An 18,264-nucleotide genomic window follows, 5' to 3' on the forward strand; every position below is an offset into this window, starting at 1 on the left:
AGATAGATAGATAGATAGATAGATAGATAGATAGATAGATAGATAGATAGATAGATAGATAGATAGATAGATAGATAGATAGATAGATAGATAGATAGATAGGCTTCCTATAAGCACTTTACATGGCACTAACAGTTCTTTTATTGTGAAGTACAAGAACATAGTTTGACCGGAAATAGATTTGAAGCTCGCTCTACTGCGACGCAACACGCGATAGAAGCGGAATGAAGCTGGGTCTCCTCGCGGGTCTCGTACTAATCTTTATTTTAACCCATTCACTTGTTTTCCGTCTAGATAGACAGGTGGTTATTAGTCATAGCTAGCGTCAAAGTTATTTCATAGCATAATGTTAACAACTTTTTGAAGTCTACTTCTGTTGGAGTCCCCTGCCCTCAAATAACTTTTGAAATGGTGAGCACACTGTGCAGTGTGTCACTTAGTCGCTTGTAATTACATGGACTTGATGTTTCCTGGTCAAAATAAGTTTTGAATATGATGGTAACATATAGGAATCGCTTATCCACTCTGCTCTGAAGTGTTTCATTTTGGCAAGTTCATGTTTGAACCCTTAAATAAGTCTACTACTCTGTGAATGTGAACTTTAGCCAAGACTTTATGAGTCAATAGCCAGACTATTGACGAGGCTAATCAACTGGCTTGCTGATAATGGCTGATGTTTTCTCTTGTGTGCAGATACCTTTTATAGTTGACACTAAAAGTATACAATGAGTCCAAGAGCCCTGTCACTAAGGACACTCCTGTTCCTGGGGCTTTGTCAAACTGGAAAAAGAAGTCTAGCATCTTTCCCAGACCTGCGAGATCAGCCCAAGAGAATAGGTAAGCCATTTAACAGTCCAGCCAAATGGCAACATCACAGTCTGGAATGAGTTGCATGCGGAAAAGAGCAAGACATTACACTAGGAGTACAGTCCCCCTCGCCAAGCTCCAAGCTCTCCTCCAAAGTAGCTCTGCCCACCTGGACAACGAGCGCTACATCACCCCTTGCCAAACCTCCCACTGGGCTGATTTGACATTTATATTTATGTGTACAGTTTACAGACAGTCAGCAATTAGCAGACATCTTCATGTGTCACCAACAGGCATAACAAAGCACCAAACAGAAATCATATCATAGCTAAGTGTATGTGTCACGTCCGGTGCATTTAGTGCTGAGTGTGCCATAGGTAAACAATAGGAAGTGTCAGGTGATTCACATAGCAAAATAGCCTAGTAATATTAGGGCTGGGCCCGAATATTTGACTATTTGGAAATTCGTTCGTTGGGTAGGTATTCAATTTTCAACTTTGGGATTCAGATGTTCGTTTTTTTTGTGTTTTTTTTTTTTTTACTAAATGTAGGCTATCAATAAAGGTGAACTGTAGAATACATTTTATCACCACATGCTCGTAGTATATTTATACTTTGTAATTGCAGTGTTAAAATGTAGAAATATATACCATCTCAGCTTAGACATCCCTCCCACTCCCAGCAGTGGACGTCATGCTTCAGTTTACCTCGGTTGTTGAAGGGAAGCCAAAATGCTGAAGACCTCAGCTGTGTGGGAACACTTCAAAGTGAGCGAGGACAATGCAGTGTGCCATATGTGTGTTTTCTTGTGTCTTTGTTTGGCCCTTGTTGGGCTCAGGTTGTAAAACTTTATAGACTTAGGCTAATAGCTGACAGAATTTGGAACTGGAGTTGGTCTGCCCACTGCTCCTAGTGTATAGAAAGGGTTGAATGAGGGCAAATTTCGTTTCAGTGTATGCGAGTACGTAGAACTGACAAATTATAAATAAATATAAATATTATAAATCTCAGATCTTAAATTTGTTGGAGCTAGTATGCTGTTTCTACGCTTCTGTTTCAAAGAGCTTTGTCGGGCATTGTCTTGGATTCGGAGCCTATCATTGTGAGCATTTATGTATGTCTATAATTTATCCATGACAAGAAAAATCGTCCCAAGCTGTAATGTCACAAATAGTACATGGATAGGACCTCGCTCAATCAAATCCCTTGGGATTACAAACATGCATAAAACACATCAAACCTTTCAGAAAATACATTTTATTAATGAATAACAGTACAAACAACAATACTGTAGAATCAGAATCAGAATATTTTATTCAACCCAGAGGGGAAATTGGGTATAACAGAATCCTTAAAAATTAACAATTTTAATTACACCAGAAGACACCTGTTTTAGCGCTATGACGTCCATCTCAGCTGAGAATGGAGAAATGTCTGGCTGAGTCCTTCCCGAGTCATGTTCACCCCGGCTGAAGCTCCGAATGTTCGCTCTTGATTACTGCTGAAGCTCCGGAGCCCAAAAATGGTATTCTGGGCAGCCCTAAATATCAGACACTAGTAACAGAAGTAAGTCATTCAAAGTAGCTGGAAAGTGGCACTGATCAGTTTTTTTTATATAGCGGCCATTTAAGGCCATTTAAGATGGGTCTGGAAAACAAAATCTTTAGGGCATTCTTGAAGGAAGGCAGCAAGTCTGCAGCTTTGATGGAAGCAGGGAGTTCTACCATTTTGTGGCCAGGTGAGATTAAGTCTGGACCTACAGCTTGGCACTTTTGGAGCAAGTACAGATAGCCCACCAGTGGTAGAGCAAAATGGACAGGCAAGAATGTATAAGTTAATATGGGTTTGCAGATAAGTCTTTGCAGTTTATGAGACAGCCTGGAAAAACCACAGTGATGTTTTCAACTTTATGTACTGCAGGCAGCAACAGAGAGCAAGTGAAGGGACACAAAGAGAAGCAAGATGTGTGTGCACTTGGGCAGGGTTCCCCAATTAGTTTTTCCCGAGGGCCAAATCATGTCATACATGCCAAGCAAGGGCCAAAACATCTGGGGGGGGGGTTCCTGGGGGTTTCCCATTGCGCCAGCAATAGTTGTGTTATGTGCAGATGTTGTTGTTGCTGCTATTACAATTATTGTCATCATCATTATTTTTTATTATTATGATCATTAGTAGTAGTAGTAGTAGTAGTAGTGGTGGTGGTGGTGGTGGTGGTGGCAGTAATAACAATTTAGGCCTGGGATTCTTAAAGCCTGTGCTGAGGTTCACACAAGAAAAAAATGCACTCTTGAAATAAAATAAGTCCAAAACCAACCATTTAATTATCGACAAATGGACAAAAATAAATGGATGTTCACTCACCAATCAGTGAGAGAAGTGAGAGCGATGGGATGAGGCAATCCTCCTGATGTCGGGCCTGTTTTCTATTATGGCAAGCCTGAGGCACTGGCCAAGATGTGCATTGGAGAGTCTGGTTCTTTCCTGGTTCTTGATCGAGTTCATTGAAGAAAACGATGACTCACATAGTATGTAGGTGGATGGGAAAAATGTGAGTAGGAGCATTGCAATAGCTCTCATTTTTTTGAATCGAGCTTGCGGAACCACGTTTATCCAAAAGTCACTCATCCCAACGTCCTTGTGTTGTGCTTTGAGCAAATCAGATGTTTCCATCTCCAAGACCTCCATCTGAAGAGTTGCCTCATCTATGGAAGGTACCAGCCTTTTGGCCTCTGCAGTCCACTGGCCGTCAGCCGGAATGGAGAACGGCTGTCCCAGGAAGAGGAGGAAGTCACCTGAGAGTTTAGGGGAACTTTCAAATCGTTCCTTGAAGTTTTCTGCCAAGCTCGTCATGAAATCCTTCATCGCTGGATCCTCCCGCATTTCGTTCTTCTCACAATGCTCCTGCAGACATGGAAAGGGCAACTTTCTCCCATGAATGTCCCTCTCCAAAAGGTTCAGCTTTGACCGGAGAGCTTCAACTGCCTCACACATGTCTGCAACATTGCAGTTCTTGCCCTGTAATTGCAGATTAAGGTGCTTTAGATGAGACATGATGTCACAAATATGCCATAACCTTATTGTCACTTAAAAACATTTTATATTCTTTTGCTTTTTGGCTCCACAGTCTGGATAAAAATGACACAAGTTCATCGCACAGGTTGCACACCCTCTCCGACACATGGCCTTTCCTCAGCCAGTGAACATCATTATGCAGCAAAAGGTCCTTGTGTTCTGCTGACATTTCCTCCAGCACTGCACTGAAAAGGCGATGTTGCAGACTAGAACTCTCACAAATGAAATTTACCAGTCTCGTCACATTTACCAGTCTTGTCACAATATCCATCGCCTCTTTCATTTCCCCACACAGTTTAGTGCACTACACTTGTTTGTGAATAATGAAATGAAATGCTAAGAGCACTGAGTTAACAGTGGTAAGCCTGCTTACCAAGCCCTTGTGTTGTCCCTGCATTGGTGGAGCCTCATCGGTGACAACGGACAAAATTTTGCTCACATCCGAGCCATTCTACTCAAAGAAATGTATTAATTCATTAAAGATGAGTTCCCCAGTTGTGCACCCAGACAGAGGAAGAAAACTAAGTAGCTCTTCCCTCAAGGTCTTCCCATCAAAAAATCTTGCGAACACAGATAGTGTTCCTTATTGGTTCAGTCACAGGACGAGTCTATGGATAGTGATATGGCTTCTGCTTTCTTCAAATCGGTGTGCAGATTGGAAAAAACACTCCGCTGCTAGAAGTTCTACTCTTCTTGTTGCCATGTTAGCCGACAATGACACCTGCTTTAATAGCTCCACAACTTTTTCTTGTTTTTCTCATCATGACTTCACCAACCATATTAGTTGCACATGTTTTAATCAACTCAGCATCAGTGAATGGCTTCGTAGCTTTAGCAAGGTTCCATGACACATGCAATGATGCAGCTGTTGCACTCTCTGGTGCCGATGTTGATTTACAGATAGTAGAAATGGAGTGCTTGTACAATTTGTTATCATATTTGCTATTTTTTGGGGGGCGGGGGTGAGCAGCATGGTAGCACAGTGGTTAGTGTGATCGCCTCACAGCAAGACGGTCCTGGGTTCGAGCCCGTGGGTAGTCCAACCTTGGGGGGCATTCCGGGTCGTCCTCTGTGTGGAGTTTGCATGTTCTCCCCGTGTCTGCATGAGTTTCCTCCGGGGGCTCTGGTTTCCTTCCACGGTGCAAAAGACATGCAAGTCAGGTGAATCGGCCGTACTAAATTGTCCCTAGGTGTGAATGTCTGTCGGCCCTCTGACCTGTCCAGGGTGTCTCCCCGCCTGTCGCCCAATGACTGCTGGGATAGGCTTCAGCATCCCCGTGACCCTGAGAGCAGGATAAGCGGTTTGGATAATGGATGGATGTTTGCGGTGATCTGATCTTGTAGGATAGTTGGCATTAAATCCGGCAGCATGCATAGTGTGCCGCTTGAGAGTATCTGCTGTGTAGACAGCTACAGTCTGCATGCATATCAAGCATGTCGATTTGGCATTGGCCTGGCCCGGTAAAAAACAAAAACAAAAACAAAAAAAACTAATCGGTCCAGTCAGATTTGAACTGACGGTTTTCCTGGTCACCTTTCTGCTTTTTCCTGCAGACCATGTTCTCGGTTTAGGACAGTTATTGATGATCTGTAACTTAACTGGTGAGTGGCTCTGTCTAATCAAGGACTGTAGAGTGCGCGGAGTACGCCTTACATCTACACGCTCTCTACGGCATAGGTCAAGTCTACGGTGTGGGGTGAGGCCAAAATAAAGTACAGCAGCGTGCACTTTATTTCACATGTTGCACACTTTAGTTCACATGTAATGACAGGTGCGTTAGTGCCGATGGATCGACATGGGCCAGCCATTTTACGTTTGCCGGCTGGACCTGGGCCGTGGGCCACTTATTGGGCTTCAGGGCACTAGGGCCTTGGCACTAATTGATTAATGGCAGCTTCCAACTTGTATCCACATCTGCCCAAGGTCCAGGCCATATCCCCGGGAAGTGAAAAGGTAAAGGACCAGTGTTTCATTTTGCTCAGGAAAGATGAGATGTATTTGGACATTTTTCCTTAAAACAAAAAAACAAAAACTTGAATATTTAGGCTACTCCTTGCTGGTTCTTTGTCAGAGAGCTTTCTAGTATGTATGAACAAGTTGTATGTGATGATTAATTTTCAAATTTCAGCATTTCTTGATTATTAATCAGTTTCACTAGACCATAGCTGTAGGCCTACAGCTGTTAGGCGTTAACTTTTTTTAATTATCACACAGAAGAAAAATAGGTTCAGACAAATGTACAAATATTTATGTCACACTGTATTTTATTGTGATCCTTTATAAGTGTACATAAACAAATCCTTTTAGTGGCAAGTAAATAATCCAACAAAAAGAGGAAGCTTCAAAATCAGCTACAGATATTCTCAAAAAGAGGAAGCTTCAAAATCAGCTACAGATATTCTCAAAAAGAGGAAGCTTCAAAATCAGCTACATATATTCTGTCGCTCCAGAAAGACATCAGAGACCAACGGTGCTCTGACCATTTTCTACCTCACACACACAAAACACACACATACAAAAAACATCCTTACAGACAAGGCTACTATCATTTAAAAAATGTTTGGTACTGGCATTTTATTATGAGGATTTAAAAATGTTCATAAAATATTCTCCAAAACAGTGAATAAAATGCAGTTCATTAGGAGGTTGGATGTAAGAGGATCACTGGCTAACTTCACTGAAGCTCGCTAGTGCTGAGTCGGGTAGAGCTACAGAGTAACAAGTGCGGCGATATCGTAACTCAGACAGCAAGCTCAGCTGAGCTAGACCTGAGGAGGTTGGAGCTGTCTTGCAACTCGGCGGACCCAGCTCAGAGGAGAAGAGCCAAGGTGGGCGGACTTACCTCAGAGATCAGCTCAGAGCTTGGCCAGTGGGATTGTACTAGCTCTCTGAAACTGACTTCAAGATACATTTTTTGGTGTGGCCATTTTAAAGGTATCTTTCCCCCCCCCCCCCCCCCCATAAAGCTGTGGTTGGAGCAGGCATCGGTGGTACGGCGGCAACATACTTTCTGAGGCAAGAGTTTGGAACAGCGGTGAAGATTGATGTATTTGAACCAAGTGATGTTGGCGGGCGTATGGCCTCTGTGAAGATTGGGGATTATGAGTATGAGACGGGGGGCTCTGTTATCCATCCCCTAAACCTACACATGAAGCACTTTATTGACAAATTAGGTAACACAAACATTTCTTGATTTAAACAGGTTATGGCCTTGATAACCTTGATTGGGATTTCTATTACTATAGTCCAGTAGATAAATCTGAGTGCATCCCCTTAGCAGAGTTTGGAGAATTTATTGTAATTTATTTGCTATTTTCACCAGGTATACTGCAAAGGAAAGATGTTCCTTCCAAAATGGCCATCTTTGATGGAAAAGAGCTCACTTTTGAAGAGAGTGACTGGTTTATCATCAACTTCTTGCGTTTGCTGTGGCGATATGGATTCAATTTTCTTCGCATGCAGATGTGGGTGGAGAGTGTTTTGGACAAATTCATGAGGTGAGACTGGCCTATGTTTTCTGATTATTGTCAAGTCAACAATGCAAATGTAGTCCAATGTTGGTACTGGTGGAAAAAAGCAGTTGTGACACCCTTTCTTACCCTTCAAAATGTGTTTTTACTGAAAGGCTGCTAACTATTCAGTTAGTCATTTCATTAATTTTCTAACTTCTTGTTTTTAACAGGATCTATCAGTACCAGCAGTTTGGCTACTCCTTCTCCAGTGTGGAGAAGCTCTTGCATGCCATGGGTGGTGATAGTTTTCTCACCCTGGTAAATCAGACCCTGGAGGAGGCAATGCTGGCAGAGGGTTTCTCACAGATCTTCCTCAATGATATTGTTGCACCCATCACTCGCGTCAACTATGGCCAAAGTGTCCGCATCAACGGCTTTGTAGGTATGTTTCATAATCTGTCAACAATGGTTTTAGTGGAATGATCTCCCAGTCTCCATCAGAGCTACTGGACTCACTCACTTCCTTCAAGAAATGCCTAAAAACTATAATCCTTCAAGCCTACCTCAATCCTTAAATGGACTCAAAGCAAGAATCATAAACTAACAAGGGGCACTTTCCAGCTAAAATAAATCATGTAATACTATTATTGGTGTCACCTATCACTATTATGTCCTTACTTACGTTGACGCCGTCTTTACCGATGTCTAATATTGGGCCCTTCTTCTATCTATATTTGACATCTTATGCATTCAAAGCAATGATATCCCTATCATATTGATATGCAGCAATGTAATCTACTTTTTTTATTCGGTTCTGCTATTCAACTCTTGATGATGTAAGGCACACTTACTCTACATGCAGTGGACATGGCATGCACTCTTGGCTATATGATCACTATTTAGTTCTCTATGGTGCTATTTGGTAATAGTCATTCATTTAAAATGGCTGGCCCTCGTTTATTTTTGATTAAAGCATCCACCAAATCTATAAATGTATTTTCGACTACTTAATTCTATGTCTGTACAGTTGTTCAGCATTTCAGTTGAAAGCTCAATGTTTGATTTTTTTTAAGTTCCTTTTTTTTTTTCTCTTAAGGTGCAGTTTCCTTAGCAGGGGCTGATTCGGGCCTGTGGGCAGTGGATGGAGGCAATAAAAGAGTGTGCTCAGGATTACTCTATCACAGCAAAGCTGAGGTTATACCAGCCAGAGTCACTGCCATTTCAGTCAAGGTTCGGCCAACCAAGTCAGGTATGGGTTCTTTAAATTAGTATTGGATTGGTGTTGTCCCCCTACAAATTGTCTACTCTCTCCACCCTTGATTATTTTGGCCTTGTTCAGACTCCCAGCCCAAGTCCATTTTTGGCATATCCAGATTATATCCAGATTGATTTTAGAAAGTCTAGACAGCAAAAAAATCACATGAAATGTGATTTTTGCAAATCATATCTAAACCACATTTGGAGGTGGTTTGAAATGTGAAACAAATCCGATTTGACTGCAGTCTGAACAAGGCCTTTAAGGCTTTGAATGTGCCTGGCTCTCAAACTAACTTCTTTCTTGTATTTCATTTCTAGGTACCACAGCCAATTACTATGAAATCAATTATGTTGGGGACTCAGGCTCAGCACACTCTCTATATGACATAGTAATTATAGCCACGCCCCTCCACCAGGGTAAGTCGGACATCAGCTTCTCAGGGTTTTCCCCACCAATCCCATCTCACTACCCTGGCCGATACCACCTGACAGTCTCTACTTTGGTCCATGGCTTGCTAAATGTGTCATACCTCGGGACCACAGAGCAAGCCTCAGAGTTTGTGGTGTCCGATGTCCTTACTACTGACACAAAGGGCTCTGCAATCAATAGCCTGAGCTCTATCGATCCTGTACACATCCCTCCAGGCTACAAACGCCCCCCTGCCAGCCAGACGAAGGTGTGGAAGGTGTTCTCTCCACAGCCACTATCTCAGGAGCAATTGAGACTCATGTTCCTCTCATGGGATTCAGTGTCGGAGACACAGTGGCTGGCTTACCCAGCTTACAGCCCACCACACCGCAGGACCCCTCCTTTCATCCTACATGATCGGCTGTACTACCTGAATGCTGTGGAGTGGGCAGCCAGTGCCATGGAGATGAGTGCTATATCTGCCAGGAACCTGGCCCTGCTGGCACACCACCGTTGGCATGCCCAAGAAGCCAAGATCGACCAGGAGGATCTTCACACCCGTGTGAGGGGGGAACTCTGAAAAGTGAGAAGCAGGATTATATCTTTGTAAGGGGATAAGCAAAATCAATATCAACCATATATCAGATAAACACACCACATCACTGTAGTAACACTGTCAGGGCAGTGTTAACACTCTTATCAGGTATATGGGGATATTGTTCATATTTCCTCCAACTTATTGTTTAAAATCAAGCACCATCAAAAACTGCTCCACATATATTTTTTCTGAAGAAAACAAAACAAAAAAATCCCATTCCTGTGTGGGGTTTTGTTATCACTGTGCTGAACAACAGGATAGGTGCAAAGATTTCCTGGTTTTGTGAGTTTTGTACAGTCGGCTTACGGTAGAACTTGGTGTGCACAGGGTGTTTGCTGTTATAAAATGGATCCAGCTAACATTTACAAAATCACCTTTCAAATACAGCAACTAACAGTCTGTGGGTGAACATTCGTGTAATTTTCTTTATAGTTTAATCCTAATGCTGACAAACTTGTGTCTTCCCACGGTTTTCCAGTCTCTCTACCTCTTTCATAGACGGCTGTAATCAGCAGGCCACCGGGTTTGTCTTGCTTTTGTCCACAGGCAGTTTGTTATCAAGAGATGAGCAAATAGATAAATCTGTGATTTTATTTTTTTTTAGTTTTAATATACTAATGTAAAGAACGCTTGTGAAGAAAATCTAATCACACTGAACACTTAATGGCAATGTCCCTTGAATCTGTATTGTGTTTTTAGCTTTTTGAAGTTGCTTTCGTGCCTTGAAGAATCGGGTCATTTTCTTGGTAGAATAACATGTAGCAAATTCTTTCGTCCTGTTGAAAATTAATGTCAGTATGATCAGACGAGTTTGTAATGGAAAGGATTCTGACATGGAGGAACATGATTCAAAACTGTTTTTGTAAATTACAGTAAACAATACATTTTTAAACACTGTAGCAGGAATTATCAGTCGCCATTTCTATGATTGTCAGGTGTCATTTTTTCACGACATGTCTAGCTGGTATAACTAGAATATTTTTAACTACGTTTGGGATAAATAGTTTCTTTTCGATGCACTTTTGGAGTTTTTTTTTTTTTAGATTTTCTAATAGTTCTGTAGTATGTCCAAAAATATGGAAAAACTCGATTCATAGTGCACTTTAAACCGATGATTAAAGTGGGGTTAAGAATTCATGTACCGGTGAGAACAACAAAATAAAAACAATAAAACATTAAGCACAACCTTTTTTCTTTTCTTCTTGTATGGGGTAAGTACTTACCTCCTTCATATTAGGGGGTTTGGAGTGCCCGGGGGCGGCACGGTGGCGCATTGGTTAGTGCAGTCGCCTCACAGCAAGAAGGTCCTGGGTTCGAGCCCTGGGGTAGTCCAACCTTGGTGGGTCGTCCTCTGTGTGGAGTTTGCATGTTCTCCCCGTGTCTGCGTGGGTTTCCTCCAGGGGCTCTGATTTCCTCCCACAGTCCAAAGACATGTAGGTCAGGTGAGTCGGCCAGACTAAATTGTCCCTAGGTGTGTATGTGTGTGTGTGTGTGTGTGTGTGTGTATCGGCGCTGTGATGGTCTGGCAGCCTGTCCAGGGTGTCTCCCCACCTGCCGCCCATTGCCTGCTGGGATAGGCTCCAGCCTCCGCGCGGCCCTGAGTAGGATAAGCGGTTCGGATATTGTATGGGTGGGTTGATGGATAGATGGATGGATTGCCAACGGTGGAGAAAAGCTAATCTGTATTTTCTGTCTTGCTGTTATTGCAGTTGTGTCCTTTCTTAGATACCCCAAAGCCACATGCGGTGAAATACAGTGGCTTGCAAAAGTATTCATACCCCTTGAACTTTTCCACATTTTGTCACGTTACGACCACAAACATAAATATATTTTATTGGAATTTTATGTGAAAGACCAACACAAAGTGGCACACAATTGTGAAGTACAAAGAAAATTATACATGATTTAAAACTTTTTTTACAAATACAAAAATGAAAAGTGCGGTGTGCAAAGTATTCAGCCCCCTTTTCTCTTAGTGCAACCAATTGCCTTCAGAAGTTGCCTGATGATTGCTGAATGATCGAACGTTGACTTAATGACTAAACAGAGTCAACCTGTGTGTAATCTAATCTCAGTACAAATACAGCTGTTCTGTGACGGCCTCAGAGGTTTGTTAAGAGAATATTGGGGAGCAAACAGCATCATGAAGTCCAAGGAACACACCAGACAGGTCAGGGATAAAGTTGTGGAGAAGTTTAAAGCAGGGTTAGGCTATAAAAAGGATTTCCCAAGCTTTGAACATCTCACGGAGCACTGTTCAATCCATCATCCGGAAATGGAAAGAGTATGGCACAACTGCAAAGCTACCAAGACACGGCCGTCCACCTAAACTTACAGGCCGAACGAGGAGAGCACTGATCAGAGATGCAGCCAAGAGGCCCATGGTGACTCTGGACGAACTGCAGAGATCCACAGCTCAGGTGGGGGAATCTGTCCACAGGACAACTATTGGTCATGCACTGCACAAATCTGGCCTTTATGGAAGAGTGGCAAGAAGAAAGCCATTGTTAAAAGAAAACCATAAGAAGTCCCGTTTGCAGTTTGCCAGAAGCCACGTGGGGGACACAGCAAACATGTGGAAGAAGGTGCTCTGGTCAGATGAGACCAAAATTGAACTTTTTGGCCTAAATGCAAAACGCTATGTGTGGCGGAAAACTAACACTGCACATCACTCTGAACACACCACCATCCCCACTGTCAAACATGGTGGTGGCAGCATCATGCTCTGGGGGTGCTTCTCTTCAGCAGGGACAGGGAAGATGGTCAGAGTTGATGGGAAGATGGATGGAGCCAAATACAGGGCAATCTTGGAAGAAAACCTGTTGGAGTCTGCAAAAGACTTGAGACTGAGGCGGAGGTTCACCTTCCAGCAGGACAACGACCCTAAACATAAAGCCAGGGCTACAATGGAATGGTTTAAAACAAAACAGATTCATGTGTTAGAATGGCCCAGTCAAAGCCCAGACCTAAATCCGATTGAGAATCTGTGGCAAGATCTGAAAACTGCCGTTCACAAACGCTCTCCATCTAATCTGACTGAGCTTGAGCTGTTTCCAAAGAAGAATGGGCAAAAATGTCAGTCTCTAGATGTGCAAAGCTGGTAGAGACATACCCCAAAAGACTTGCAGCTGTAATTGCAGCAAAAGGCGGTTCCACAAAGTATTGACTCAGGGGGCTGAATACTTTTGCACACCGCACTTTTCAGTTTTTTATTTGTAAAATTTTTTTTAAATCATGTATAATTTTCTTTGTACTTCACAACTGTGTGCCACGTTGTGTTGGTCTTTCACATAAAATTCCAATAAAATATATTTATGTTAGTGGTCGAAACGTGACAAAATGTGGACGAGTTCAAGGGGTATGAATACTTTTGCAAGCCACTGTAGGTGGGACAGGCCAGGGTAAGATGTAAATTAAACATCATAAGTGGACTTGTTTTTCTATTATTATTTTTGATATATTACTCCCCATGAGGAAATCCCTCTCTGCATGTAAGCCATCCTAGCTGTGCAGCTGGGAGCAGTGGGCAGCCGCCGTGCAGCAGCCGGGGACCAGCTCCAGTTCCCTTCCCGTTGCCTCGGTCAGGGGCACAGACAGGAGTATAAACCCTCACATGCACGTCTTTTTTTGATGGCGGGGGAAACCGGAGCACCCAGAGAAAGCCCACCGCAGACTCGGAGATAACATGCGACCTCTACACAGAGGACGACCTGGGATGACCCCCAAGGTTGGACAACACCGGGGTTCAAACCCGGGATCTTCTTGCTGTGAGACGACAGCACTAACCACTGGGCCACCGTGCCGCCAACCGTGCAGACTTACAGGAAGTACTGTGTCATACTGGTTAGCACCATCGCCTCACACTAAGACCATTTGCATGTCTCTCCGTGTATGTGATGGGTTTCCTCTGGACTCCTTCTCTCCTGTGACAATACAAAGACATAAATGGTAGACTCGAACACGGTGTGTGTCGAGGCTGTGATGGACTAGCAACCGGTTTTCTCCCTGGTAGCCACATCCTAAGACAGGCTTTAGCAACTTCAATGCAAATATTAAAAATAGCTTTATCTGTGTTTGGTAAAATTGTGTTAAAATCTACTCATATCTGCATGTCAGGAAAATCTTGTGTCCGGTGTCGAGCTACAGTGGGAAGTGTTCGAACCCCTTCACTTTTTTTTTTGCATGCTTCGTTGTGTTGTAGATTAAAATTTACATGGATAAAATGGCCATGTTTGAACAGTCGATCTGCACTCAGTAACCTGTAATGACAAAGTGAAATACGGTTTTAGAAATTTTTGCAAATTTTATGAAAAATCCAACACTGAAATGGCAATTTTATCCCATTAAAATTAAATCTACAGCACAAAAGTGTGCAAAAAGTGAAGGGGTCTGGACACTTCCTGAAGCCGCTGTGTTAGCTGGTCAACTTGTTGTCAGGGTTCTGCAAGATATTGCATTCGTTATTATTAATGCTTTCTGCTTTTTGTCTTATGAGAAATGTCCCTTTTTGAGCATGAACCCAATTAACTGATGACAGAAGTAGGACAGAAAAGACAAGTTAAACGTGTAAAATCACGTCAGGGTCTTCTCACCCTGTGCACATAATGGAGGACTTGTCAGAGAGTGTTGCTGAGCCCCATCCATGTGCGAAGAACGAGCAGAAAAATCAACATTTTCAGCCCTAAAAGGAAATGAACGTTGTTTTTGATTACACAGGCCGCCCACCCCAATCCACACCCCCCTTTTTCCTTCTTCAAAACACACACAGAAACATCCCAAATAAAGGGGCATGTGACTGGGAGCCAACAATGGGTGTCATTGACAGTCTGAATAATGATGGGTCTGTGCGGTGACCACCCGGGATGTGCCACCCAGCTGTCCATCAGGTAGGCAGGGACAATGGTACCACAGCTGCCAGTCCATGCAAGACGTGACGGGGGTCACCATATAAGAGGCTTCGCACTGACAACTACAAAGCACGTCGGTTTTAAACGGGTTGGCACCTAGCACCTTTGACAACCGGACCCGGAGCCAAAATGAGATTTCTAATGCCTGTATGTGTTTTCCTCGCAGTGGCAGGACTCCACACTGGTAAGAAGTTGAGATTTTCAAAGGAATTTAGAAACAGTTATAAACTAATTTGCCTGGATTAAAAAAAATCAATTCAAATTTTGTGCTGTGGTAACTGTAAAATTCAAAGGTAGAATATATATATATATATATATATATATATATATATATATATATATATACTACCATTGAATTTTACATTTTTCACTGTTTGTTTGTTTGTTTTGACCGATGTCAAAACTCTAACAATGAATCTGTACAATTAACAAAGAACCGCTGCATTAATGTAAAGGTTGGCTGTTTTGTTAATTGTGTACTTCTGCGCACCCCTTCAGCTTTCACCGCATCTCTGGAGTCTGCAGAGAAAGAGGAAACGGTTGCTGAGGAAAGTATGGAAAACCCATTATTATTGAATAGATCGTGATATTTTCCTGATAATGATGACAATGCTTGTGTCCCTCACGATCTGAGGCGATTAAACCCCAAATGTGTCCTTTTCAGCGAGCGAGTTAAGTGAACTACAAAAAACAGGTACAGTGCCTCGCCAATAAGCACACATCCTACTTGTCAAACCCTTTGAAACCAAATTTTAAAAAAAAGCGTTTTGTATGATTTGTAACAGCATTTCCTTTGATCTATAGACACGTTGTACACAACTATTATGTTTTCTCCCTTCCGCTTGTAGTATGTTTTGGTTTTGTTTGTTTTGGTTTTTTTTTTTTAATGACGGGGAAACATTTTGAACCCTCTCTCTCCTCAGATCAAATGGAGTTTGAGGCTGCGGAGATGAATGGTGAGTTTAGAGTCACGTGATGGAGGCCCAGCCTGGGCGAGAAACGCGGTAAAAAAAAAAAACGATCTCAAAGTCAAACTAGCTCTGAATAGGTCCTCTGCACTTGTAAAATCATTTTCACGTCCAACAACCACAGACCCTCACCGTTTCCCCTCCCCGTTTACAGAGGAGAAGACCCAGGACGCGCGCTACTTAGGTAAGGGGATCCCGCTAACACGCACCTTGACACGCATGTCAGGATGGTCAGTCTGAGTTACCGCAGCTCTCTTTCCTTTCTCCCATGCAGAGGCTGCTAAAGACCAGTCTGGTAAGACGCTGTCGCTGTGACTGCCATTAAACTGTAATCTTTCAATAGCACATTTTAACTGTCTTCTTAAATGGCGGCATCAATAAAATGTTTTGAACAGAGGAGGAGCAAACCGAAGTTGAAAATGAAAACGCAGGTTTGTGGAATTTTAACATTTTACATTCACCGTTTTTTATTTATTTATTTACCAAAAAAAAAACATCCTGTTGCAGAGATCGTACCTGATCTTTACAACGGATTAAGAATTGTTAAACTTTAATGTTCCCCACCAACAGAGGGAGACGGAAAGTCCGATGTTGCGGCAAACGACGGTAGGGAAAAGTCACTATTATATCAGCCTATAGGGGGCGATAGAGTGCTGTTTGGAAAAGGGCTGCTTAAACCAAAAATGCCAGTGCCGGCTATGCACAAGTCTGTTGTTCAGTTATTAAAAACCAGAATATCAGTGTTACCATTTAATCTACGGTCTGTCCTCTGCAGATCCAGAATCGGACTCCCTTGAGGAAACTGACGGTCAGACCTATATTTCATCACTACTCTGGGCAGATTATTTCACCATAGCGTAGAAATCTAACCTGTACTAATTTATGAAATTATTTTCTTCTTCTCTTTTCGGCAGGCGTAAGACAAAAGCGGGGTAGGAGCATCTGTATTTACAACTGTAAAATCTACAGTTACATATAATCAGTATTGGTGGTAAAATTCCAATGGTAACCCGTAGTACAGGTCACACTGTATTAATGCAAGCCCACGATATCAATACAGCATCAAGTGAGTGTAAATTCATGTCTTTCCAGAGCACCATGACTCAGAGACAGACAGCCTGAGCAATTCAGGTAAGATAATGGAAACACTTCAACAGGTGGATAATCAAGGACCCTGGACAGTTGTCATCTATGATAATCTCCCGTTTCCATATTTTTTCCTATTACAGATGATCTGTCTGAGGACACAACCAAGGAACAAGGTGATGGGCTGATATTTAATTTCTATTGCATATAAGTGGGTGACAAGCTGAAGCCTATGAAACATCTCATATAATTCCTAAATTAACCAAGAAGGTTGAATTAGCTCACATTTCATCACTCAGCTGAGTGATGAAATGTATCTGAATGTATCTGAATCAGCTCATCTGTATTCAGATGAGCCGATTCAACCTTCTTTGATTTCCTTACTGGATTACTGAGCATACCTCAAGATGTTTTAACGGCTTAGTTATTACGAGCTTATATGTCATTGTCTCACCGATAGCTTCTTGCATGATGACTGAATAACTTCTAGTGTTGGAGACAACAAATTCTCAGAGCTCGTGCTGATTTCAAACATTACTAGTGGTGAAGAAAAGTTTGCTCCTGAGCAGTTCCTATTGGGGATACTGCTGACTTTCAGAAGACCGCAGAGGTCACGGTTTGAGCTTACAGTATGGCCACGCAGACAAGGCACTGGTATTGTTTATTTCAGTATAGTCCCCTTGCATTTAATGGGAATATAGGACAAGAATCCAGGGCAAATGAAGACACTCGTCCCCTGGTGCGCCTTCTGCCTAATTTATACCGTACCATTCATCTGCCACAGTTATTTTAAGATCCACAGTTGCTGACCTAAACCACGCTATAAAGGCTGCAAATCTGTGTCGAATCCCCTACAGTTAAAGCTGATCGTGTAACATTAAGAGTAATTTTTTTTCCATATTAGATGCCAAATATGTGGTTGTTCAGCATCTTGATCCCCTGATAATATATTAAGAGATAACCGCAACCACTGGAGCCAAATGATCTGAAGTGATCGTATGCATTGTTCGTTAACAGGTGCCCAGGGGATCTCAAAGGACCACGGGTCAAGCAGCTAGAGGTGAGACGCATACAATACGCTGCTTTGAAAGCTGTGGAAAAGTACTGCAATGCAAGCGTGTGAGATGTACAGCTAGCGTAAAGGAATCTGTCCTCTCCTGCGTCACAGATGTGGCCGAGCGATGCGCCGAGACCGTGTGGAGCAGCATCCGATCCGAGGCCTCTACTCATAACCCCATACATGTGCTGCAATACACTGAGAATTTAAAGCTAATAAAAAGGGAACTGTTCCATCTACCTGCTAAGCTTTATGTAACTTCATCTGCGTTACTGACCTAAATGTGATGTACCATGGAGTCCTCTGTTTTTTCTCTCTCGATACTGCCATGCTTCCAAGTTATTTCAAAACTTTAGCTTGAGATGTAGTCACGTGGAAGTACTCGTCCATTCTGGGCTGTCATTGGTGAGTGCTTGATCTTTGACTGAGCTATCTATTAAAAATGAGAGCAAAACGAAGCAGATTTTCCAATTTTTATTAACCTTTTTTTCCATTATACTGACAGTAGTTGTTAGCACAGTGTATGCTGCCTGTGCAAAAAAAAATAATAAAATAAAATCTTTGGTTCCTAAAAGGGAAAAACAATTAAGGCATCTACAGCATCTATAAGTCTTAAAAATGCATTTACTGCTGCAGCCCAAGGACCACAC

The 18,264-nt window shown here is 42.5% G+C and overlaps 2 protein-coding genes across 5 annotated transcripts; both read left to right on the forward strand.

Annotated features, from left to right (window-relative positions):
- Nucleotides 1-181: 181 nt before the first annotated feature.
- pcyox1 (prenylcysteine oxidase 1) lies at nt 182-10,775 on the forward strand. 3 transcript variants are annotated; one of them, XM_056290824.1, is made up of 7 exons: nt 182-246; nt 694-837; nt 6,847-7,053; nt 7,203-7,377; nt 7,563-7,774; nt 8,429-8,581; nt 8,908-10,775. In XM_056290824.1, the coding sequence occupies exons 2-7, from the start codon at nt 726-728 to the stop codon at nt 9,576-9,578; spliced, it is 1,530 nt and encodes a 509-aa protein (XP_056146799.1). In that variant the 5' UTR covers nt 182-246; nt 694-725; the 3' UTR covers nt 9,579-10,775. The 3 variants fall into 3 exon arrangements, with proteins under 3 accessions (XP_056146799.1, XP_056146798.1, XP_056146800.1); XM_056290823.1 differs by having other exon boundaries at nt 215-411; XM_056290825.1 differs by lacking the exon at nt 6,847-7,053 and having other exon boundaries at nt 215-411.
- A 3,759-nt stretch (nt 10,776-14,534) lies between these two features.
- On the forward strand, nt 14,535-17,855 carry si:dkey-200l5.4 (uncharacterized protein LOC795026 homolog). 2 transcript variants are annotated; one of them, XM_056290808.1, is made up of 14 exons: nt 14,535-14,687; nt 15,002-15,055; nt 15,168-15,197; nt 15,427-15,459; nt 15,596-15,655; nt 15,746-15,766; nt 15,867-15,902; nt 16,042-16,077; nt 16,247-16,279; nt 16,386-16,403; nt 16,564-16,602; nt 16,701-16,733; nt 17,575-17,617; nt 17,726-17,855. In XM_056290808.1, exons 1-13 carry the CDS (start codon nt 14,633-14,635, stop codon nt 17,613-17,615), a joined length of 489 nt encoding a protein of 162 aa, XP_056146783.1. In that variant the 5' UTR covers nt 14,535-14,632; the 3' UTR covers nt 17,616-17,617; nt 17,726-17,855. The 2 variants fall into 2 exon arrangements, with proteins under 2 accessions (XP_056146783.1, XP_056146784.1); XM_056290809.1 differs by having other exon boundaries at nt 15,626-15,655.
- Nucleotides 17,856-18,264: the final 409 nt, after the last annotated feature.

Source organism: Lampris incognitus, chromosome 12, assembly GCF_029633865.1.
Source record: "Lampris incognitus isolate fLamInc1 chromosome 12, fLamInc1.hap2, whole genome shotgun sequence".
NCBI classification, from domain to species: domain Eukaryota; kingdom Metazoa; phylum Chordata; class Actinopteri; order Lampriformes; family Lampridae; genus Lampris; species Lampris incognitus.

Excerpts from the sequence above, each read along its gene's own strand:
- pcyox1 (XM_056290824.1), top strand. The coding sequence starts at position 726 with ATGAGTCCAAGAGCCCTGTCACTAAGGACACTCCTGTTCCTGGGGCTT. Across the intron at positions 838-6,846 it reads AGATCAGCCCAAGAGAATAG|CTGTGGTTGGAGCAGGCATC; the intron begins GTAAGCCATTTA and ends CCCCCCATAAAG. Across the intron at positions 7,775-8,428 it reads CCGCATCAACGGCTTTGTAG|GTGCAGTTTCCTTAGCAGGG; the intron begins GTATGTTTCATA and ends TTTTCTCTTAAG.
- si:dkey-200l5.4 (XM_056290808.1), top strand. The coding sequence starts at position 14,633 with ATGAGATTTCTAATGCCTGTATGTGTTTTCCTCGCAGTGGCAGGACTC. Across the intron at positions 15,198-15,426 it reads AAGTGAACTACAAAAAACAG|ATCAAATGGAGTTTGAGGCT; the intron begins GTACAGTGCCTC and ends CTCTCTCCTCAG. Across the intron at positions 16,603-16,700 it reads AGACAGCCTGAGCAATTCAG|ATGATCTGTCTGAGGACACA; the intron begins GTAAGATAATGG and ends TTCCTATTACAG.